Genomic DNA, 24,354 nt, shown 5'->3' with positions numbered 1-24,354 from the left:
GGTCAGTATTACCTTGACACCTAAACCAAACAAAAACATTACAAGAAAAGAAAATCACAGAATATTCCTCATGAAAATAGATGCAAAAAATTTGAACAAAATTTTAGCAAATAGGATCCAATAAATATAAAATATACAGTACATGACAACTCAAATAGGGTTTATCTGAGGGATGAAAGGTTGGTTTAACATTTAAAAAATGAGCCAATGTAATTCACCATACTAACAAACTAAAAAGGAAAAACCATATGATCATCTATATATTAACAGATGGAGTTTAAAAAGGATTTGACAAAATCTAATGTCCATTCCCAATTTAAAAGAAAAATTGTCAGCCAACTAGGAATAGAAGGAAACCTCTTCAATTTGATGATCATCTACAAAAAACCTATAGCTAACATCATACTTGAATACATTCCCTCTATAACGGAGAACTTAGCTAAGATATCTGCTTTCACCACTTCTATTCAACATTGTACTAGAGATTCTGGCCAGTACAATCAGGCAAGATAAGAAATAAAAGGCATCAACTGGAAACAAAGAAAAATGATCATCATTTACAAGTGATGTGATTATCTATGTAGAAAATCCAAAGGAATTAACAAAAAAGCTGCTAGAACTAGTGAGTTTACCAAGGTTTCAAGATAAAAGATCAATGTACAAAAATCAATAGTATTTCCATTTACCAGCAATGAACAATTAAAAATTAAAATGAAAAATAATACCATTTACAACAGCATTTCAAAATACTTGAGGATAAATATCACAAAAGATGTGTACAACCTGTATACTGAAAACTACAAAACATGTGAGAGAAATTTCAAAACACCTAAATAAATGGAAAGATACACCACATTCATAGGTTGGAAGATTTAACAGTGTTAAGATGTCAATTCTCTCCAAATTGATCTACGGATTCAAAGCCATCCTAATCAAGACCCCTGCAGGCTGTTTTGTAAAAATTGACAAGCTGATTTATTTGTACATCAATGAAAACTACAGAGGTACAAAAATAGTCCCACATGTCTATGGAAAACTGATTTTCAACAAAGGTGCAAAGGCAATTCAGTGGAGAAAGGGTGGTTGTTTCAATAAATGGTGTTAGAACAACTGGGTATCCATAGGCAAAAAAATGAACTTCAATCTATACCTTACATCATATATAAAAATCAACTCAAAATAGATCATAGATCTAAACTACAAAACTTCTTGAGGAAAACACAAGGAAAAAATTTATGACCTTGAGTTAGGCAATGATGTCTTATGACACCAAATGCATGATTCATAAAAGAAAAAAACTGACAAATTGACCTTCATTAAAGTTACAAACTTTATTTCAAAAAGACAGTTAAGAGAGTGAAAAGATAAGCCATAGACTGAGAAGAAATATTAGCAAAGCACATATTTCATAAAGAGCTGGTATCCAGAACATATTAAGAACTTTGAAAAGCTAATGGTAAGACAAAAATCTAACAAAAAAAATGGGCAAAAGATTAGAACAGAAATTTCACCAAGGAAGATACAGGGATAGCAAATAAGTACATAAAATGGTACAATCTCTTTGGGAAACGGTGTGGAAGTTTCTTAAAAAGTTAAACACGTACCTACTAAACGATCAAGTCATTCCACTCCTAGGTATTTACCCAGAAGAAATGAAAATGCATGTCATACAAAGACTGGTATGCAAATGTTCATAGCAGCTTTATTTGTAATAGCCCCAAACTGGAAAGAATCCAAATGCCCATAAACAGATGAATTAATAAATATACTGTAGTATACTGATATAATGGACTATTACTCAGCAATAAAAAGGAATGAGCTACTGATATACAAGACATGGATGAATCTCAAGCCAATTAGTCAAGAGAAAGAAGCCAGGCAAAAAAGAAATATATGCTGTATAACTGTATTTATATAAAATTTTAGAAAATGCAAACTAACCTATATGACAGAAAGCAGATTAGTGGTTGCCTGGGGATGGAGCAGGGGTGGGAAGGAGGGATTACACAAACACATGATAAAACTTTTGTGGGACATGGATATGTTCATTATCTTGATTGTGGTGTTGGTTTCACAAGTGTATACATATGTCAAAACTTATTAAATTATACACTTTAAATATATGCAGCTTATTTTATCTCAAATATATCTCAATAAAGCTGTCAAAAATCCATAGGACTTCTATATAATAAAGGAGCAGGAGTTATGGAGAATGTACACACAAGGTCCATTAGTACTGAGTTTTCATCTATTTTGTTTACTAATGTGTCTCCATTGCCTAAATCGGTGTCTGGCATAGTAGGGACTCAACAATCATTTGTAAATGAACAAGCCCCTCCCACCAAAACCACGACCACACAAACTTGGGGGCAGAGTAGAGGCCAAGGCTGGTTCTAGGCGATTACGATAAACAAACTGAAGGGGTAACAAAATTCTCCTGAGTCATGATATTGTGATTATGCTTACCATTATTTCTCAGTGTAATCTATATAAAAATGTATAGATATCTTACCAATGAATGTATATTTTTGTTCTAAAACTCAGAGTAAACCAATAAACAGTCTTAGCCTCATCCGATAGTTTTGCTAGTGGATATGACTTTATTCCAAATGCCAAGATAAGAATGTATTTCTTTAATATCCCTCATCAACAATCCAATTCACATTTATTTTAGTTTCTTTAATGGAACCATTATTAGATTTATGTTCTCTATTTTAAAATATCTTAGGACCTATCGGAACATTTAAGCTTCCTGTTAAGATAGAATCAGTCCATTCCACTGGTTTACAAAGCTTTTGAAACAGCAGAAAATCTGATGTAATGGCCTGAATTTCTTGATTTTAAAAAAAATCACTTTGTTCCATAACATTTAATGTGAGTGTTCTTATCCTTAAAATACATTGTGAATCAATTTTGTTAGTAATGGTGTACCAGATGTTTGAATTACAAATTATACTGTCTGCATTCTCTATATACTGCACATTACTGGTGGTCTGCGACTGATGTACACTGCGGTGATACTAAGTCTGCAAGAATACAAAGTCTGTTCCAAGTCTGTTCTGGGGTGCGTGTCCTAATTTAGCCAGCCTCAGAAGCAAAACTAGAGACCATGAGGATAAGGACATGGAGGTTCTAATCATGTTTGTCTCCAGAAAACCTCAAAGCACATGTCCTTAACAGTGGTTTGATAACATTTCCAATAAATAATGGCTATCCAGTAAGAGGTGGGCATGCATTTGATCGGATAGGATATGTTGCTAATGATAATGAAATGAACATAATATCATACCCCATTATAAGTAAGCAAAATTCCAGCTTATGCTAAGACAATTTTTGTAAGAATTATTTTATCAATTAGTATAATTGATATAAAAAGATGGCTAATATTATGAGAAGAAAACTAGGAAGATAGAGAAGTGAAGAAGGGAACAGAAGAGAGGTTAAAAAATATTATAATATTATTATGGGCTACAGGGTTGGGGAACCTGCAGCCTCAGGGCCACATGTGGCCTTCTAGATCCTTGAGTGTGGCCTTTTGACTGAATCCAAATTTTACAGAACAAATCTTTTTTTTTTTTTTTTTTTTTGAGACAGTGTCACTCTTTTGCCCCGGCTAGAGTGAGTGCCGTGGCGTCAGCCTAGCTCACAGCAACCTCACACTCCTGGGCTCAGGCGATCCTTCTGCCTCAGCCTCCCAAGTAGCTGGGACTACAGGCACGCGTCACCATGCCTGGCTAATTTTTTTTTTTCTATATATTTTTAGTTGTCCGATTAATTTCTTTCTAATTTTAGTAGAGATAGGGTCTCGCTCTTGCTCAGGCTGGTTTCGAACTCCTGAGCTCAAACAATCCGCCCGCCTCGGCCTCCCAGAGAGCTAGGATTACAGGCGTGAGCCACCGCGCCCGGCAGAACAAATACTTTTAATAAAAGATTTCATGTGATGCCTATGACACTCCTATGCAGGAGCTGTAACTGCCCTCACTTTGCCAAAGAGAGAACTGATACTCAGCCAGGTGAAATAATTTGTCCCAAGGTCACATCCCTACCAACAGTGTAGCTTGGTTTCCAACCTAGGCCTGCTACTCCAAAGTCATGGGTCTCTCATTACTCCATGAAAATTTCTGTAGAACGAATCTAACAGAAGAAAAGGATATAATATACTTGGTTTATTTTTGCTGAATGAAAATGTCAGCTACAAGCTGCCACGACGGAGTGAGTTCCTGTGGATTTGACTTACTTCAAGGAAGAATCCCCAACACCAATGCAGCCTCGCAAGCTGAGCTTCCTCAGGAATCCACCACATCGCTTCGAGATATTTTCCACCACTCGACCCTTTAATCAAGAAAGTTGGAAAAAATATCATTTTTTTCATGCTGCTTATCTAACAGCAAAATACCTGAAATTTGGGAACTGAATATATTTTTCCAAGTGTAACAGAAGATGTTTTAGAACATTCCTCCAGCACCTCAGTTTTATCCCTAATGCATAAATGGGGCGGCAAACATTGAAAAATGTTTTCAATTAAAGCATTAGGTTTTCCTTTAAAAAAACAGCGCACTGCCTTTTGAAAGCCTTAGCCCTAGGACCAGGTCTCCCCAACCCAAGGCTCACAGCTAATCCACCAATCATAAGGATCTGTGAGGTCAGCTATGGGAACACTGGCCACTGAGCAGGGATCTAAAACAATGTTGCTTAAAAAAGAAAACCCTACTTTAGCCAAACAGTACCACTCTAAAAGTATGAAAAAAGCTCCCCTTCCATCCTCCTTAGTAGTCCCCTATTTAAACACATTTGCTTTGAAAGAGGAACTTTTCATGAGTACTGGCAAAGATATTAGAGGAGGTAAAAAGAAAAGGAACATTGATTTAAACATTTCCCTTTGTCAGGAATGATTTTGACACTTTCTTGTACCTACTACAGATCATTTAATAGTCACAAAAATCTCATGGACACTCCACAGTGGAGGTAAGAAAGAGTATTTCTGGAATACAGGAGACCCTTTGGCGTCCCTTAGTATTACTATACCCTGTTGTTAAGGTCAATGGCAATCTACAGCAAACCAATCCAGGCAGGACTATTAATAGCCCAGACACTTCAGGAATGATGGTCTAGGTCACTCCACCAAGTAAAGAACCATGACTAGCTGAGGTGCTTGCTGAAAGCAAAGGGAATATAGAATAGGTAGTAGAAGAAAGTAGTTAAAAATATCAGCTATGACCTCTTTACCCCCACAAGGGAGGAAAAGTTAAAAATGGCCATTTTATTTTGAATACTACTATCCTCACTTTATTTTTTTATTTTTTATTTTTTTTAGAAATAGGGTCTTGTTCTGTTGCCCAGGCTGTAGTACAGTGGCATCATAGCTCACTGCAACCTTGAACTCCTGGGCTCAAGTGAGCCTCCCATCTCAGTCTCCCAAACAGCTGGGACTACAGGTGCACATCATTACACCTGGCTAATTTCTAAATTTTTTGTAGAGACAGGATCTCACTATGCTGCTCGGGCTGGTCTCGAACTCCTGGCCTCAAGTGGTTCTCCCACCTCAGCCTCCCAAAGTGCTAGGATTATAGGGTGTGAGCCACCAAGCCCAGCCTGTCCTCACTTTATAAAACACTGAACTGTGAGCACTATGAATTCACTAGGATATATCAAATCATAGGGTTGCAAGATGGGGCTAACACATTGTTACCTGGCTAACATTTTAATTAAATTGAAAATCCAGCTGGGCACAGTGGCTCATGCCTGTAATCCCAACACTTTGGGAGACTGAGGTGGGAGGATCGCTTGAGCCCAGGTGTTGAAAGTTGCAGTGAGCTATGATCACACCACTGTACTCTAGCCTGGGCAACAGAGCAAGATTCTGCCTCAAAAAAAAAAAAAAAAATTAAGTTTGAAAATCCAAACCTTGATACTGCTAACATTTAATTATGCTTTGAGACTAAGTGTATAATTATTTTTTGAAGCAAAATTCCAGACAACTATAAAATAAATCATTGTCACTAAGGGAAAAAAAGATTATGGCTTGGAAATCTAAGATAAGTATTTAAGTACCTAATAAAGAGCAAAAACCCCCCTCCATATCAATGTCTACAAATGTAGCACCTGATATACTTTTCTTCAAGTTGGTAACATTTATATAAACTTTCTACTCTTCCTTTCTTTGGAGCAAAAGTTCTTGTACTGGAATAAAAAAAATTACATACACAATTTTCTGCTCCACTATTTCCAACTAAGAAGAAGAAAAAGAGCAAATCCATTCCAAATACAATATTCAAGCCAATGACTCTGTATCTTATCTACTAGGCAATATATTGCAGGTATGTATTTTAGAATAGAGGGCTTTAGGGAAAATTAAGCCTTAATATGGGCTTAAAAGACCTTTGGAGTTATGAAGTTTAGATTAACATACTACTTGGTTATTTCTCATTTTTGGCCTAGCACAATATTTAATAACCGTGAAGACACTGACAACAAATGTCCAACTTTTAAAGGCATGGAATGTGGCAAAACCTCAGGGAAGCCACATATATTCAGAAAGAGTGATGTTGAAGGAAAGGCCCCATGGGCACTGGCCACCTAGATGCTTTATTCTGCCTTTTTGTTTTCTTTGAATAGTACCCATTGTGCAACCCACACCATTAAAGGTACCTACACTCTCCTCTTTGTAGGTGAGTGCCCTTGGGTAAGTTTCTCAACCGTTTCTGTGCCTCAGTTTCTTCAATATGGTGTTTTTGAGATAATTAAATGTATTTATACAAAGTGCTTAGAATAGTGCCTGGCACCCAGTAAATGCTATAAGTGTGTTAGTCCTTATCCTTGGCACCTTCTCTCTTCTATCAGTAAATCAACATTTCCTTCCCAGAGGACATGTCTTTAACACCATCTGTTTATCCATGGAATGTTTCCAAAGGATTCTGTTTAAAGGCTGCTGTGGGAGGCCCCAAGACTTGGTTTATAACCCAACCTAGACTCAAGGTGCTAGCCCAAAAGGACAACTAACCAGTATGAAACTTGAGTGAAACTCTGGTGCCAGCAATTTCAGGTGTTCACATGTAATTCTGTACATGACTGGTGAACCATCAATTAGTCTCTCCTTTTAGTGGATATACTCCTAAGTCTTTCTGCAATATGTACATACAGCCATTAGCTGAAAGTCAGCAGTCAGCTAAAATTCCTTAATCGAATAATATACAAGGTAGTGATACTTACTTGAAATATTATTTTTTTAATATCTGAATTTAAAAGTTCTTATCATGCTTTCCAAAAAGTTGCATGATTTGGAAAAATCATCGAAACTGAGGAGACATTAAGAACCACAGAAAAAGAGAAAATATTTTGCCAAATTTTTTCAAAACACTGACTCTTTTGGCCAGTAGAAATGACAATAATTTTTAGAAATTAAGGTCTTCCTCAATATCATTAAGCAAAAATAACGAACAAAGATTTAGAGATTATCTGTTTGAAGGGGAATTACATTGGCTGGTATGGAATGCTAGCATGTTTTTGCTATCAAATCTGGAAAGGACATTAAAGAACATTTAATTCAGAGACCTTGGTCTAAGGCAGGAACTGGAGCTTACCTTTTCAGGATGGGCATGAAACTCTAAGGTTCCTGCCCCCTTCCAAGCTTGAAGCACCACAATGTGACAGAAATGAATGGTTTCCCAACACCGACTGCGGGAAATCCTGTGCTCCACCCCACGTACCGTAAGTGATCTGCTCCGCTGGTTTAACATGGGGACCAGCGGCTCTCAAGAGGTAAGTAACCTAGCGAAGGAGGTGAAGGGCCTCCACAACTGACCATTAGTTTGTCTAGGTAACACCAGGTTAAGTGGCTAGCGTGGACTCATCTTCTTGTTACATATATTCACCTCCTTAGCCATTAAAAAAAGATATAAAACATATACCTTGGTAAAAATACTTGGGGAACACACTACGTAACTGAATTAAAATGCAATTCCACTACTGTACCTAAGCTGGCTAAACTGGAAATGAATAAGGTTTATTATCTACCCTACTAACATTGGGTAGATAATAAACTTCAGAATCTCAAGACCCTCAAACTGGCACTCTGGACAATTACTATGTGCAATGCCCTATATTACCTGGCTGCTCCCTCTCTTTTTGGTAAAAAATTTGGTATTGAATATTAAGTTACTATAAAATAAACTTTCCTCATTTGGTCAGGTTTACCATATTTAAACAGAGACATTTACATATTTACAGATAAATACACCAGATTCTTGGAATTATGAAAGCCTTTAAAGATTATCTATTTTAAAGATAATAAAATGGAAGCACTGAGAGATTATATGGCCTAAGTGCTTGAGGTGGGGTGACATATCAGATCTCCAGCCCCACTCTTGGGCCCATGCTTTATGCCATTTCACCATTCTTCATGCTGAATTAGAATTCTCAGTGGATCTTTCGTATCAATAAATATTTGTCAAGTTTCCTAAGGTTAAAGTACTGAACCAGGTATTAATGATGCAGGTGTAAGGCTTTAAGAAGCCAAGTGGCAAAACTCAGACTACAGACACGAACAAGAGGGAAAAGTAATCAGTTACTGATGCACAGCAAAAGTAAAATACAAGCAGAATTTTGGTATTAACATATGCAAATATCTTCCAGTTTTCTTTTCTCTGTTCCACCTTGGCACTTGACATTAAATCTAAATGCAACAAAATGAGAAGGCAGGAAAGGGCAAACAGTTATTTATCGCTTAAAGTCTTCTGTCTAAGTCAAAGCTAACTTACCTCTACATCTGTTTGAAAGTTAAAAAGATCTATTCTTTGCCAGTTGCTTCCATCCAGGGCTAAGATGTTCCAAGCCTGGGAGGTGGGAGGTAAAGGAAGAGGAATTGAGGTGAGATACACTTACTGAGACCATTAAAGAAAGTCTTGATTCAACCTTTGTACGTATTTCCAAGCTTTTATTCTTGATGTATATCAACAAAAAATGTAGAATTATGATAACATTTGGGTTATATTAAAAGAGAATTAGATTTTAATTTTTAATGGTTTATTTGAACTAAAACTCATCCTCATTCTAACAAAACGATATTTAATGATTAAAAATCTAGTGAATACTATACCTTGGAAATCTGTGCACATCGGCACAAAGTTACAATATCCAAGAAGGAAAATATTCTATGAAGAAAAAGAAAAAACACAAAAGAGATTGGTGTTAAAATTTTAGGATAATAATAACTTGGAAGATCTAACGCACCACCTGGATATGTAAGTTTTATCACGATTCCTCAATTTGCAATACACAAGTGTACTATAATTTTACATAACTATTGTGAAATATTAAATGTCTGAACTTTCAGAATGTGTTTTAGACACACTATAGAAATTTTCTCATAACAGAACTCATTAAACTTTTATTTTCCTTGTCCTAAGAAATGGATATGGCAAAGTAGATCATAACTAGTTCTATTCGAAGACCAACTCTCTGATCTCCCAGGCACCCAGCCTGGTAACAGTTAAATCCTTCTAATTTTAATGTCCCCATACACAGCAAAAACCCCTTCCTTTGGTGGCAGATGCACCAAACAGGCTCAGATGCCTGAGAGTCAAATAACAAGGCCAAAAAAAGCTTTGTGATGAAGCCCATTTGGTTTGATGCGTTTGTTCACCTAACAGAAAGATGGCATTCATTAGCGGTAAGGTCTATAAGTGACCAGTTTTTCCTAAACAAAAAGCCAAGAAAGATGAGAAAGATGGGGAAAAAAGAAAAGCAGAAAGCAGCAAACAAAAACTTGGTTGCCATCAGTAATGCCTCGTAGAGGAAGCAGTAGCCACCAGCATGCAGAGGTCTAGTGAGGCCCTGACATCCTGGCAGGAAAGGAGTTGCTGATGGCAGGGTAGCCAGAAAATAGCTGTGTGGCCTCAGGGCTGTGGAGTGATAGCTGAAAACGAAGAGCAGCTTTTCTGTGAGAAGAAGGGTAGCTTCTGAGGCTGAGGTCAGGACAAGAACAGTGTCTCAATTCTGGTAGTCCTGCAAGGTAAATAAGAGGGTATGTGCCTCTGTGTGTGGAAGGGTAAGAGGGGTGAGGTGGCAAACAGCCACTTATAAAGTTCCTCAAAATTCTTCAAAGGTAACAATTAGTGGTGAGAAGAATTGGAGAAGGGAAGAATAGGAGAACCATAAAACACCAGAGTGCTGACTCTTACAATAACACACCCACACACAGCACCATGGGACTAGTGACCACACACCTGCCACCCGACAGCATAGGCTGCAATCATTTTCTAGTGAAAAGCAAAGGATAGAAACATAACAAGAGCTGCAATGACCTTAAAAGACTTAAAGGATCTTCGTACACAGGGAACTGCTGGTGGCCGAAATATTAATATGTGTACTTAAATATATACATTAAACACATTTCAGGGTATCTATACATCTATATTTCCTCTATGGAAATACATCTTGCCAAACCCACAGGCTCTCCTGCCCGCAATATCTGTGTTCTGTGCCATATGACCATTCCACAACCAACTGTCAACTTCCTAAAAAAAAACCAAAAAAACCAAACATCAAAGAGAGAGAAACTAGTCTGGTACAGCAGAATGAGTTTCGTGTGGCGGTTGGGTTCTAAAGTCTAAGCTGAAGGTGACAAAGGAGTTAGGTAAGTTTCACTTGAAAATCCCTTAAGAATGTACCACCTTGGAGAACCACATGGTCTATCACCTCTCAGTAATAATACTGATAATAATAAAAATAGTTGATTATGCACTCTGTGCCAGGCAGGGTTAATATGTTAGTCATTTAATTGTCACAACAACACTATGAGGTGTGTGCTTTTACTAGCTCCATTTTACAGATAAAGACACTGAGCACAGAGAGGTTAAGTAACCTGCCCAGGCCACACTGACAGTAATGGTGGAGCTAGGATTTGAACCCAGGTAGTCTGGCTCAAGAGCCCAAGCCCATGACCACAACATATATTGCCTTAGAAACTTTAACATGGTCATTTTTCCCTCAGAATTGGACTAGATCAGCAGTTCCCAACCTTTTTGGCACTAGGGACGAGTTTCATGGAAGCTTCACTTGCTCCACCCTTCACTCATTTACTGGTGTGTGCCACACCCACCTCCCTCCCTGCCCACCTTCCTAAGTTTCATGGAAGACAGTTTTTCCACAAACAGGGCGGGGTGAGGGGTGGGGCTGAAACTTTGTATCTGAGGAATGCAAGTCCTTTTAAATTATCAGGCCCAGAGAAGCACTGAAATGTGACAGCAGTCACATCTCTCTCCTCTTGGAGCTAAGTACTTTTTTTTTTTAAGAGATGAGTTCTCAGTATGTTGCCCAGGCTGCACTCAAATTCCTGGGCTCCAGCAATCCTCTTGCCCCAAGTATCTGGGATTGCAGGCCGCGTGCCACCACTCCCAGCTAGTAATCGCTTCTTGAAGCTACTTGCTATGTGGGCTCTAGACAGACTGACGCCATAGCCATAAATTAACCTAACAACGCCATACACTGGACACCATACTCATACCCTATACTTCAACAATGTACAGCCAATCACTTATCAATGTCATATCTGTAAACCAATAAGAATTCCTGAAAAACAACCTTTGTAATCAATTGCCCCTCTCCTGATTCGTCCTTTTTTTCCGTTAAAAACTCAATCCTCTCGTTTGTTCTTGGAAGCACTTTCCAGAGTTTCCTGAGCTGCAGTCCTAAACCTTGGCCCAAATAAACTCTCTATATTAATCTTGCCTCAGTTTCCTCAGTTAGGTTTACAATGCTATTTCTTCAACTGTTAACATTAGATGAAGTAGTTTTCATTTAGTGAGCATGCTGTTTAGGAAAAACTAGAATCATACTAAGTGAAGCAAGATGCTCACACACTGAGACACATGCAGGAACCAATAGGTGGAACAGAAATTCACATCTCATGCTTACCACCCAATTTTATGGTTACTGAAGGAAAAAGTAGATTGCCTAAAGTATTTACATTATTTCCCCTCTTCCCCTGCCTTTTAAACTGAATGTACTTGAATTTGCACACATAGGTATGGTGACACTCCAAACTGCCAAACTGAAGCCTAAGCCAATTCCTGGCTCATATTCCAATGAATAAAATTAAATCCCTGAATGACACAGCTTGGGATCTGGCAAAAGAAACAGAGATAGCTAAAGGAGTGGCAAACTGAGTTCTGACCCCTCCAAAACATTTTTTCCTGGAAATTGCTTCCTATCTCAAATGTGATAACCTCACCTTCATGAGGCGAGCATTGCAATGACACCCTGGTTTTAAAGATATACAGGGGTTGGACGTACTTCTGGAGTTTGTATTCTGTTCCATTAGTCTACCATTGTGCCTGTAAGACCCTGTTTTAATTATGAAGCTTTATAATAAGTCTCAATGTCTAGTAACGTAAATCTTTGTTTATAGCTTTGTTCTTCATCAAGATTACCTTGGTATTCTTGAACATTTTACTTTCCATTTAAGTTTTAGAGTCAGTCTCAACTTTTACAAGAAAACTTTCTGAACTGTTTACTGAGATTGCATTGAATTTATAGAAAGTTTGGGAAGAACTGAGATTTTTATGATGTTAAGTCTTCCAATCTGGAAACATGATATGTTACACTATTTATTTAGGTATTCTTTAAGTTCTCACAGTAATTTCTGTAGTTTTCCATATAGACACCTTGCTCATCTTTAGTTATATTTTTTTCCTGGTTATTTGATGTTGTTACTATTAAAATGGAGTCTTTTAAATTGTTGCTAGTATAGAGATATAATTTTCATATATTGACCTTGTATCTAGTAACATTTAAAATCCATTTATTCATTCTAATAATTTTCTACATACAAAATCAGTTCACCTGTGAATGACAATTTTCTTCCTTCCCAATGATTATGCTTTCTATTTCTTTTTCATGCCTTATTGCGGTGGCTATGATCTCCTCTAGTACAATTACGAACAGAACTGGCAATGAAAGACATTTTTGTTTCATTCTCATCTCAGAGAAAAAGCTATCACTCCTCAACCACTGATTATATTTACTATTGGGGTTTTTGGCCTTTTAAACTATTTTGTAATTACTTTGTTACATCCTGTAAAATATTTCGGTTTTGCACATGCATTATCTCAACACCTCAATATTTGCTTATCTCCCCTTTTAAATTTTCATTTAGAACAAGAGCAAGTAGCACAGAGAGTTACTATATACATACAGACACACACACACACTTCCCTCTACTGTTAACATCTTTCATTGGTGTGGTATATTTGCTACAATTAATGAACCAATATTGATTATTATTTACTAAAGTCTATAGTTCACATCAAAATTCACTCTTCATACAGTTTATACTATGGGTTTTGCCAAATGCAAGGTGTCATGTAGCCACCATTACGGTATTACATAGAATAGTTTACTGCTCTAAAAATCACCCGTGCTTCACCTATTCATCCTTTCCCTCATCTTCATGATCCTCTGGCAACCACTGATCTTTTTAATGTCTTTACAGTTTTGTCATTTCCAGAATGTCATATGGATGGAATCGTATACTTTGTAACTGCTCAGACTGACTTCTTTTACTTAGCAATATGTATTTTAAGCTTCTTCCAAGTCTTTTCATGGCATGATAGCTTATTGCTTTTTATTGTTGAATAACATTCCATTGCATGAATGTACCAGTTTATCTGTTCACCTACTGCAGAACATCTTGGTTGCTTCCAGTTTGAGTGATTATGAATAATTCTGCTATAAATATTTGTGTGTAGGTTTTTGTGTACATATAATTTTCTACTCATTTGGGTAAATACCTAGGAGTGTGATTGCTGATTAAATGATAAATTTTTGTTTAGCTTTGTAAGAAACTGCCTGTCTTCCAAGGTGGCTGCACCATTTTGAAGCCTCATCAACAATGAATGAAAGTTCCTGTTGCTCTGCATCTTGCCATCATTTTGTATTGTTAGGTTTTCAAATTTTAGCCATTCTAATAGGTATATAGTGGTATCTCATTGTTAATTTTCAATTTCCTAGTGACATATAATTATGCATCTTTTCATATGCTTATTTACTATCTGTATATCTTCTTTTGTGAAGCATCTGTTCAGATCTTTTGCCCATTTGAAAAAACTAAAAACTCAAGACAATGACCCAAAGTTCTTTATAGATGTTGGACATCAGTCCTTTATTAGATATGTTGGCAAATATTCTCTCCCAGTCTGTGGCTTTCAATTTCTTAGCAGTGTCTTTCTCAGAGGAGTTTTTAATTTTAATACAGTCTAATGTATCAAATTTTCTTTCGTGGATAATGTTTTTGGTTTTGTATCTAAAAGCTCATTGTCAAATCCAAAGTCACCTAGATTTTCTCCTATGCTTTCTTCTAGAAGTTCTGTGTTTTATATTTAGGGATGTGATTCATTTTGAGTTCATTTTTGTGAAAGGTGTAAGGTCTATGTCTATCTTCATTTTTGAATATAGATGTCCAATTGTTCCAACATCATTTGTTGAAAAATATGTACTTTCTTCATTGAATTGCTTTTGCTCCTTTGTCAAAGATCAGTTGATTATATTTGTGTAGCTCTACTTCTATGTGCTCTATTCTGTTCCACTGATCCATTGATCTACTCTTTCACCAACACTATATGTCTTGATTACTGCAGCTTTAAACTAAGTCTTAAAGTCCAGTAGTGTTAATCCTCTGATTTTGTTCTTCTTCAGTATTGTGTTGGTTTTTCTGGGTCCTTTGCTTTTCCATATTAACTTTAGAATCAGTTGCCAATATCCACAAAATAACTTAGCAGTGCTTTGGTTGGGATTGTGGTTAATCTATATATGAACTTGAGAAAAATTAACATCTTAACAATATTGAGTCTTCCTATCCATGAATATATAATACCTCTCCATTTACTAAGATCTTCATCTATTTCTTTCATTGGAGTTTGTAGTTTTCCTTATACAGATCTTATAAAATTTTAAGAGTTATACTTAGGTGTTTCCTTTTTTGATGCTAATGTAAATGGTATTATTTTAAATTTCAAATTCCAGTAGTTCATTGCTGGTACATTAATCTTATATTCTGTAATTTTGCTACAATTGATTATTAGTTGCAAGAGGGCTTTTTTGGTTTTTGTCAATTTCTTAGGGTTTTCTACATGGACAATCATGTCACCTGCAAACAAAGCCAGTTATACATTTTCTTTCCCTTTCTTATCTTATTGCATTAATAAGGACTTCCAGTACTATGATGAATAAAAGTGGTGAAAGGAGACATCATCATTTTCTCATTCCCAATTTCAAGAAGAAAGCATCTAGTTTCTCATCAATTATGATGAGATACTAGCCGTAGGTTTTGTGAATATGTTCTTTATCAAGTTAAGGAAGTTCCCCTCTATTCCTAGTCTGATAAACATTTTTAGCATGCATGAGTGTCAACATTTACCAAATGTTTTACTTCTTTCCCTTATAATTGTCTGTGAAATTTATCCATGTTGTTGCATGATGCAACAGTTTGTACTTTTTTATTGCTCTGTAGTGTTCCGTCACTACAATTTATTTTTCCATTCTGTGGTTAAATGACATTTATGTTCCTAATTTGTGTCTACTATCTAATGAAACTGCTATGAATATTCTTGTGCACATCTTTTGGTAGACATATATACTTATTTCACTTGGATATATACCTGGAAGGAAATTGCTAAACTAAATGGTTGGAGTGTTCACCCTTACTAGTTATTGCCAAAAAGTTTTCCAAATTAGTTGTGCCAATTTATCCTTCCATGAACAATTTATGAGAGTTCCAATTATTCCACACCTTTACTAATACTTGGTATTATTGGTCTTTTTAACATTAGCATTCTGGTGAGAGTATGATGATATATTCTTATTAAAAATGTGTTTCCTTGATAGGAGCAATGATATTGAGCAAGTATTCATATGATCACTGGCCATTTGGGAGTCTTTCTTGGTGAAGCACCCATATTTAAAATTCGGTTTTTCTTACAGATTTGTAGTTTTTTGTAGGTTTTGGATATAAGCACTTTGTTGGACTAGGATATCTTTTCTAACTCTCTTAAGGTTGTCTTTTAATGAACTGTTTCTCAATTTTGGTAAAGTCCAAACTATCAATTTTTTAAATGGTTGTGAATATGAGATGTCATCTTAAAGAACTGTTTGCTTACTCTAAGGTTATAAAGATATTCTTATATATTTTCTTCTAGAATCTTTACTGTTTTGCCTTTCAGATTTAAACCTATGAAGTATTTCAAATTACTTTTTGCTTATGTTCTGAGGTAGGTATAAAGGTTCTTTTTACTTTCCTATATGGTTATTCAATTGACCCAGCACACTTTACTGAAAGGTTATCCTTTCTCCATGGAATTCTAAGAGTACTTTTGTAAATTAAGTAACCCTGCATATGTGGCTCTGTTTCCGAACTCTTTTGTGCCAATGAACTATGCATCTTTCCTTGTACTAATACCACTTTGTCTTGATTACTGCAGTTTTTATAGTATGTCCTGGCATACGGTCACAGAAATCCTCCAACTCTGCTCTTGTTCTTTGTGATTGTTTTGGCTATTCTAGGTCATTTACATTTCCATATAAAATTTAGAATTAGCCACGAATTTTCAAACAAAAAAGCCTGATGTGGTTATGATTAAAATTGTTTTGAATGTATAACTCAATCTTCCAACCCATAAACATGATGTGCCTCCCGATTTATTTAGGTTATTTAAATTTCTCTTCAGCAACATTTTGTAGGTCTTGGTATAGATGTCTTGCACATCTTCTGTTAGATTTAGTCTTAGGTAATTTTATGCTAGTGTGATTGGCATTTTTAAAAAAATTCATTATCCATTTGTTGCTTATATAAATACAACTGGTTTTTATATGCCAACCCTACGTCCAGAAACCTTGACAATACATTCATTTAATTCTAATAATCTGTAGATTCTTTCTGACTTTTTATGTGCACAGCACATCATCTGCAAATAATGAGAGGTTTTTTTCCTGCTCAATTCTTATACCTTTTATTTCTTTTACTTGCCTTACTGCAGTATATTGAACACTCAGCAAACTGTTAAACAGAACGAGTGACAGTGGACATCCTTATCTTGTTCCTAAATGTAAGAGAAAGGTGTTCAATATTTCACCAAAAAGTGAAATACCCTTTGTAGATGTTCTTTATCTCATTAAGCTCCATTTTCTTCCTATTTTTATCATGAATATTGAATTTTGTCAAATGTATGTTCTGCATTTACTGAGATAATATGGTTTTTCTCCTTTATTCTGTTAATGTAGTAAGTTATATTGATTTTCAAATATACAAACTTTGCATTCATATAAAACTACTGGTTATGATTATTATACTTTGAATATACTGCTGAATTAACTAATTTGATAAAATTTTGTTTAAGATTTTTGCATCTTTGTTTATGAGAAACATCAGTGTGTAACTTTCATTTCTGATAGCATCCTCATCCAGTTTGGTAAAATGGGCATGCTGGCCTCATAAAACAAACAAACAAACAAACAAAGAAAAATACTTCTTCTATATTCTGAAAGAATCTGCATAAGATTAGCATTATTTCTTCCTTAAATGTTTGGAAAAATTCACAGTGAAGCTTTCTGGGCTTGGACTGTTCTCAGTAGAAATATTTTATTTGTGAATTCAATGTCTTTAATAGAGGACTCCAGATTTTTTATTTCTTCTGTTGACTTCTGAAAGTTATTTTTCTAGGAATTTCCCCATTTCATCTAAGTTGTCAAATGTATCTCATAATTCTGTCCATAATACTTGTAAAAACTGATATTGCTTTTTTTTTTGATAATTTGTGGTTTTGGTTTTTTCCTTTATCAAACTATGGGGTTATCAATTTTAATAATAAAATTGTTGGTTTCCCTATCTATTTCATCAACTTAATGCCCTTATTTCATCAATTCCTTCATCATACTTTCTTTGAATTTACTTACTGTGTTTTTTCATTACTTGAGATGGACTTTGATCATTGATTTTCATCCCTTTCTTTCTAATATATGCATTTAAAGCATTTCCTTCTAAGATCCGTCCCACAAATTTTTATGTCTTATTTTCATTATTGTTTAGCTTAAAATACTTTCTAATTTCCACTTTAATGTCTTCTTTGACCTACAGATTTAGAAATGCATAGCTTACTGTCTAGTTATCTTTTTCCTTATTTTTGATACATAATTCTAGTTATCTTTTATTGATATCTAGATTCCACTGTAGTCAGAGAACATACTCTAGATATTTCAATTCTTTTAAATTTGTTAAGATATATTGTATAGCCCAATATATAATCTATTTTGATACACAGTCTATGTGTACTTGAAAAGAATGTGTTTCCTGAAATTATTGAGGATAGTCTAGTTGGTTAATTGTGTGGTTTAAGTCTCCTATATCTGATTTTTTTTGTCTGGTTATTCTATCGGTTACTGAAAGGGGTGTGTTCAAAGCCCTACATTTGATTATGGATTTGTTTATTTATTCCTTCAGTTCTATTAAGTTTTGCTTCATATATTTTCAACTATTTTGTATTTAGTATATCTTTTGCCTTAAAGTCTTTGTTGATGCTAATACAGCTACGACAGCTTTATTACAGTTAATGTTTATCTTTTTCCACCCTTTGCTTTCAATCAATCTGTGTCGTTCTGTAATTTTTAAAAATCTAGTTTGACAAACTGTCTTTCAATAGGAGTGTTAAGCTTATTTACATTTAATACAATCATGGATATGGTTCAAAATCTACCATCTTGTTATGTGTTTTCCTTTTGTCCCATCTGCTTTTTGTTCCTTTGCTCTTTTCAGCCCTCGTTTGAAATAATCAAATAACTGTTTATACATATTTTGTGGCTGCTCTATACAATATGCATCCCATTTACAGTCTACCTTGAATTAATATACCTCCACCACAACAGTATACTTTCATCTAATCCTTTCCTGTCTTTTGTGCTACTGCTGTCATATATTTTACTTGACATGTGTTATGAGCCCAATAATACATTATTATGATTTTTACTTTAAGCAAATATTCTCTTAAAGAACTTATAAAAAGAGGTAAAAGGTATTCTATATTTATCATATTTATGGTATTCTTCATTGCTTCCTGTAGACCTGAGTTTCATTTCTCTTCACCTAAAGAACTTCCTTTAGTGTTTCTTGTAATATGGGAATGTTGGTGATGAATTCTGTAGGCCTTTATTTTTAGAAAAGAATTTCACTGAGTATCTAGTTTTAGGCTGGGAGATTTTTATTTCATTCAGCATTTTAGAGACATCACTCTGTGGTCTCTGGTTTTCAATTATTTCTTTTCTTTCCTTTTTTAAAAAATTCTAGAGACAGAGTCTCACTCTATCACCCAGGCTGGAGTGCAGTGGTATGATCACAGCTCACTGCAACCTCAAACTTCTGGGCTCAAGCAATCGTCATGCTTCAGCCTCCTGAGTAGTTAGGACTACAGGTGCAGACCACCACGTCCAGCTAAATTTTTTTAAATTTTTTGTAGAGACAGGGTGTCTCACACTATGTTACCCAGGCTGGGCTCGAACTCCTAGCCTCAAGAGATCCTCCCGCCTCAGCCTCCCAAAGCGATGCAATTACAGGCCTGGTCACTGTACCTGGCCTTCAATTAATCTTATGAGAAGTCAATGAAGCCGGTACGGTGGCTCACGCCTGTAATCCTAGCACTCTGGGAGGCCAAGGTGGGAGGATCACTCGAGGTCAGGAGTTCAAGACCAGCCTGAGCAAGAGCAAGACTCTGTCTCTACTAAAAATAGAAAGAAATTAGCTGAACAACTAAAAATAAAAATAAAGAAAAAAAGAAAAAAAAAGAAGTCAATGAGTATTCTTATCATTATTCCCCCATAAGTGCAAGCCTCTTTGCTGTTGTTTTTAAAGATTTCTCTTTATTGTGGGTTTCCAGTAATTCAATGGTGTGTCTAGGTGTGTTTTTCATATTTACTCACTGAGCTTCTTTAATCTGTGGGTTATCTGTCATCAGATCTGGAAATTTGGGGGCTGTTATTTCTCCAAACATTGTTATGCCCATTCTTTCTCTTTTTTTAAACCTTTAATTACATGTATGTTAGACCCTGTAACATTAACTCACAAGTTGCTGATGATGTGTTAAATTTTTTTTCACTTTATGTGTTAGTGTGGATAATTTCTATTAATAGAAATTAATTGATCCTTTCTTGTGCAGTGAATAATCTGTTGAAAAGCCTAATGATTTTTAAAATTTGAGATACTGCATTTCTTAGTTCTATAAATTCCATTAGTTACTACCAATACTTTCTTTTTTATATACAGTCAGTTCTTACTGAGATTTACCCAAATGGTTATATTTACCACTGTTTCTTGCTTTCCATTCATTCCTGAGGTCAAATTTAAGTTTCTCTTTAATAATTCTTTCAGAAAGGTGAGCTCTAAAGAGTTGGAAGAAATTTTAACTGTGATTTTTTTATTGAGGTGAAATTCACATAACATAAAATTAACCATTTTAAAGTATACAATTTAGTGACATTAGACCATGCACAATGTTGTGCAACCACCACCTCTAGTTTCAAAATATTTTCATCACCCCAATAGGAAACGTCATATCCATTAAGCAGTCACTCCCTACTCACCTGCCCTGACAACCACTGATATGCTTTCTCTCTCCATGGATTTATCTATTCTGGATAGTTATGTAAATGGAATCATAGAACATGTGACCTTTTGGGTCTGGCTTTATTTCTTCACATAATGTTTCTGAAGTTAACTCCCACTGTAGCATGTATCAGTAGTTCTTTCCTTACCTAGGAGTAGAATTTCTGTCCATATAGTAAGTGTATGTTTACCTTTTTGAAGACTCCCAAACTGTTTTCCACAGTGACTGTATCATTATGTAGAAGGCTTTTATTCATCTTTATTTTAGAATAATAATTCAGCTTGGTAAAGAATTCTAGGTTTACATTTCCATTGACACATGGAAAATACTTTTCCAATCTTTGTTTCTATTGTTGCTGATGAGAGATCTGTTGTCAGTTTAATTGCTGGTCCTTTTAGGTAATTTTATTCATCTTGCAGATTTATTTAGGACTTTGTCTTTAAAGTTTAGGACATTTTGTTATAATGTATCTAGGTATGAATTTATCTTTATTGATCTGTCCAGAATTTGATGTGCTTCTTCAATTTGAGAACTGTTATCTTTAATCCATTCTGAAAAAATGTCAGGCCAGGCACAGTGCGTGATGCCTATAATCTTAGTACTTTGGGAGGCTGAGGCAGGAGGATCGCTTGAGCACAGGAGTTGGAGATCATCCTGGACAATAGCAAGACCCCCTTCTCCACAAAAGATTAAAAAATTAGCCAGGCATGGTGGTACGCACCTAGCCCCAGCTACTTGGGAAGCTGAGGCAGGAGGATCGCTTGAGCCCAGGAGTTGGAGGCTGCAGTGAGCTATGACGACACCACCGTACTCTGGTAGCCTGGGCAACAGAGCAAGACTCTGTCTCAAAAAATTTTAAAAAATTCAGCTGCTATTGCTTCAGATATTACCCCTTCCATATACTCTCTGTATTCTTTGTCTATAATTTCTTTAGAAATCATCTACTTCTAGCTTCTGCGTCTATCAACCTTTTCTATATTTCCATATTTTTACCTCTCTATGCTAAATTCCCCATCTGTATTTTCCAGTTTTCTAATTCCTTTTCAGTTCAATCTAATAGTTGTTTAACCCATTCGCTTTCCCTTACGGTGGATCATTTCCTTAAGTAACTTGTAATATCTATCATGAACTCATTTTCATTTGATTATTGAGGTGTGGAAAGCTCATATTCCTTGGTTTGTAAAATGTTCCTATAAAGTTGCCTCACATTTGGTTCTGCCAAGTTCTCCCAAAGGTTTCATCTTTCCAGCATTAGTTTTACATTAATTTCTAAGACTGGAATTTCTTAACTATCCACGTAAAATTAGATTTCTGAAGATAAACTTTTTCCCCCTTCACCCAGAGCCCTGAAAACAAACAGAGGTTTGTTTGTCTGGTTTTTGTTAAATTTTTTTAGTCCTATCTTATATGGTAGAGGTCGTCTTTCCAGGGTCTTTGTATTGTATAGTGGTCACATTTCCAATTCCTCCACTTACACATGCTCAAAGGCCTCATCTCTTTTCTCTGTGAGGGCATTAAAATCCTAGTCACTAGCTATTATAGACAGACTGGTACCTGTTTTGCTAACCATTCCAGTTATGAATACCCTAAGATTACTTTCTTTTTTGAACTACATATTTACTGTTTTTACTTTATTGTAAAGCATCACATATACCCTGAACATATGTACATCTTTTATGTAACAATAAAAAATAAATCTTTAAAAAAAAATCAGCTAGCTCACGTACATAGTTTTCTTTGCTATGGTAACGGAAGTGAAGAGTAGTTGATATTCTGCCCTATAGACCACACTATATGCCATGTTGTTAATCGTCATAAAAGAAAACAAATACCTGATTTCTGGATTCTATAACTTTGTAATGGGGCTAACATGAAAGCATAAGCAGAAACAATGGTTACAATAAAGGTGATTACATACACGACCTTACTATTGGATAATCTGTAAAACTGCAGGTTTATGCTTTGCTGAATGGAATAAAAATTATATGCCTTATCTTTTATAGGTAGATATAAAAAACTCTGAGTGGTTTTTTTGGTGGATCATGAGACTAAAACATTTGCCAACAGTATTTTTTGACTAAAAAGCAATAATGTATAGAGAGAAGAATATGAGATTTGAAGTCAATAGGCCTTGGTTCTAGTCTCAGACCCACACAGATTCTTTAAACTCCAAATATCATTTTCTTGTCAACTGTGGAATCTTGATTAAGTCATTCAACCTTTTTGCCTCAGGTTTTTCATCTATAAATTCAAGATAATTATAACTGCTGTACCTATTTCAAAAGATTATTTAGATTATCAAGTGATGATTAAGAAATTGCCACAATGCACTCAAGTAACATTTTTTCCAAAATAATAATTAGTAAACATTAGACTGAATACATGGTACACACCATGAATTAACAGAAATATCAGTACAGTTTTTCTCACAGTGGAGGCAGAACCTCAAGAGGACTTTAGACAAGTGTGGGGACCTTTAAATTGTCACATGAATGTCATTTGTTCTGCTTGGAATTGAAGAGGGTTTAGGGTGGCAGAAAGCTTCAGAATATGACAACTTTCAGTATTTTTGTATGTATACACTTCCTCCATATCCTTAGACCAGCTAGATAACAAAAAGTGGCGTCAGGCCTTAGATTCTTCAAAGAACTACCTACTTAGAGTAATATCTCCACAGGTGAAACTATAGGCTCAGTTCTTCTGTGAAAATGACTAGAGTCTTTGAAGTGCGGATACGAAAGATAACATTTTTTCAAAAGACCACTAAGCCTGTGCTCATACACCAAGGTATATGAGTGAATATAAAACAATTATTTTACCTGAATATCAAAGACATTGATGTGCAAATGTTAAATTTGAGGTTTCAGGGTATTAGTTTAGTGATATTATTGAAAAGAAAAGGCCTCGAATTCTATGAGGTATTTTTTTAAGGGCATCTTCAAAGAATGCAACTATGAAAGCTACAGACACTATTTACATTTGTTATCTCAGAGTGAGAGCGCTAAGAAATATTGAAGGGAGATTTATCTTTTTCTTTATGTACTTATTACTTGTTTCACTTGCTAAAAGTAACAAGGCTTTTAATTTAAAAGAAATCTAATAAAGAAAAAATTAGGGAAAGAAAATGATACCAGAATATAGCCTAACATACATGTACAATCTCTTTTCAGTTTTGACTCCCCATATTTTTAAGAGAAGTTAAAGCTACGATAATTAGCTCATTATTAACATTTGTAATCATTACATTTTCTGGTAGAAAATAGAAATTTCTATTGCTGAATTCCATTTATTCTATTACTAATTCATGAATAAAGGTTTCATCATAAATACTGAGCACTAAATAGTAACTAAAACACACCATAAAATCAAAGTAGATTCTGATGACAAAATGTTTAAAAGACATCTTAACAAGAAGGATATAGTCAAAGGAAAGATCAATGACTGCATGCAAATGTAAGAACTTAAACAATAATGAATCCACTTTAATTATAATGCTAATGATCTTAAAGAATCCATAATTGAATCCCTAGAACAAGAAAGATTTGATTTAAAAAATATAAGTCAAAGCCGAGCGTGGTGACTCACGCCTGTAATCCTAGCACTCTGGGAGGCCGAGGCGGGTGGATTGTTTGAGCTCAGGAGGTCAAGACCAGCCTGAGCAAGAGTGAGACCCCATCTCTACTAAAAATAGAAAGAAATTAATCGGACAACTAAA

At 35.3% G+C, this 24,354-nt stretch overlaps 1 protein-coding gene across 5 annotated transcripts in view; it reads right to left on the bottom strand.

Annotated features, from left to right (window-relative positions):
* Positions 1–24,354, bottom strand: part of FBXL2 (F-box and leucine-rich repeat protein 2) — a 98,798-nt gene that overhangs the window by 23,962 nt on the left and 50,482 nt on the right. For 4 of the 5 annotated variants that reach the window (XM_012646867.1, XM_012646869.1, XM_012646866.1 and 1 more), the window contains exons 3-5: positions 9,095–9,149; positions 8,757–8,831; positions 4,238–4,332 (exon numbers count right to left, since the gene is read on the bottom strand). The exons of the other annotated variant lie outside the window; for it this stretch is intronic. In XM_012646867.1, coding sequence (XP_012502321.1) covers positions 4,238–4,332; positions 8,757–8,831; positions 9,095–9,149 — 225 coding nt within the window. The remainder of the gene's footprint in view (positions 1–4,237; positions 4,333–8,756; positions 8,832–9,094; positions 9,150–24,354) is intronic. 5 annotated transcript variants of the gene reach the window in all.

This window comes from Propithecus coquereli, unplaced genomic scaffold, assembly GCF_000956105.1.
Source record: "Propithecus coquereli isolate 6110/MARCELLA unplaced genomic scaffold, Pcoq_1.0 Scaffold251, whole genome shotgun sequence".
NCBI lineage: Eukaryota > Metazoa > Chordata > Mammalia > Primates > Indriidae > Propithecus > Propithecus coquereli.
The sequence above is the reverse complement of the archived record's forward strand: the minus strand, read 5'-3'. Positions and strand labels throughout refer to the sequence as shown.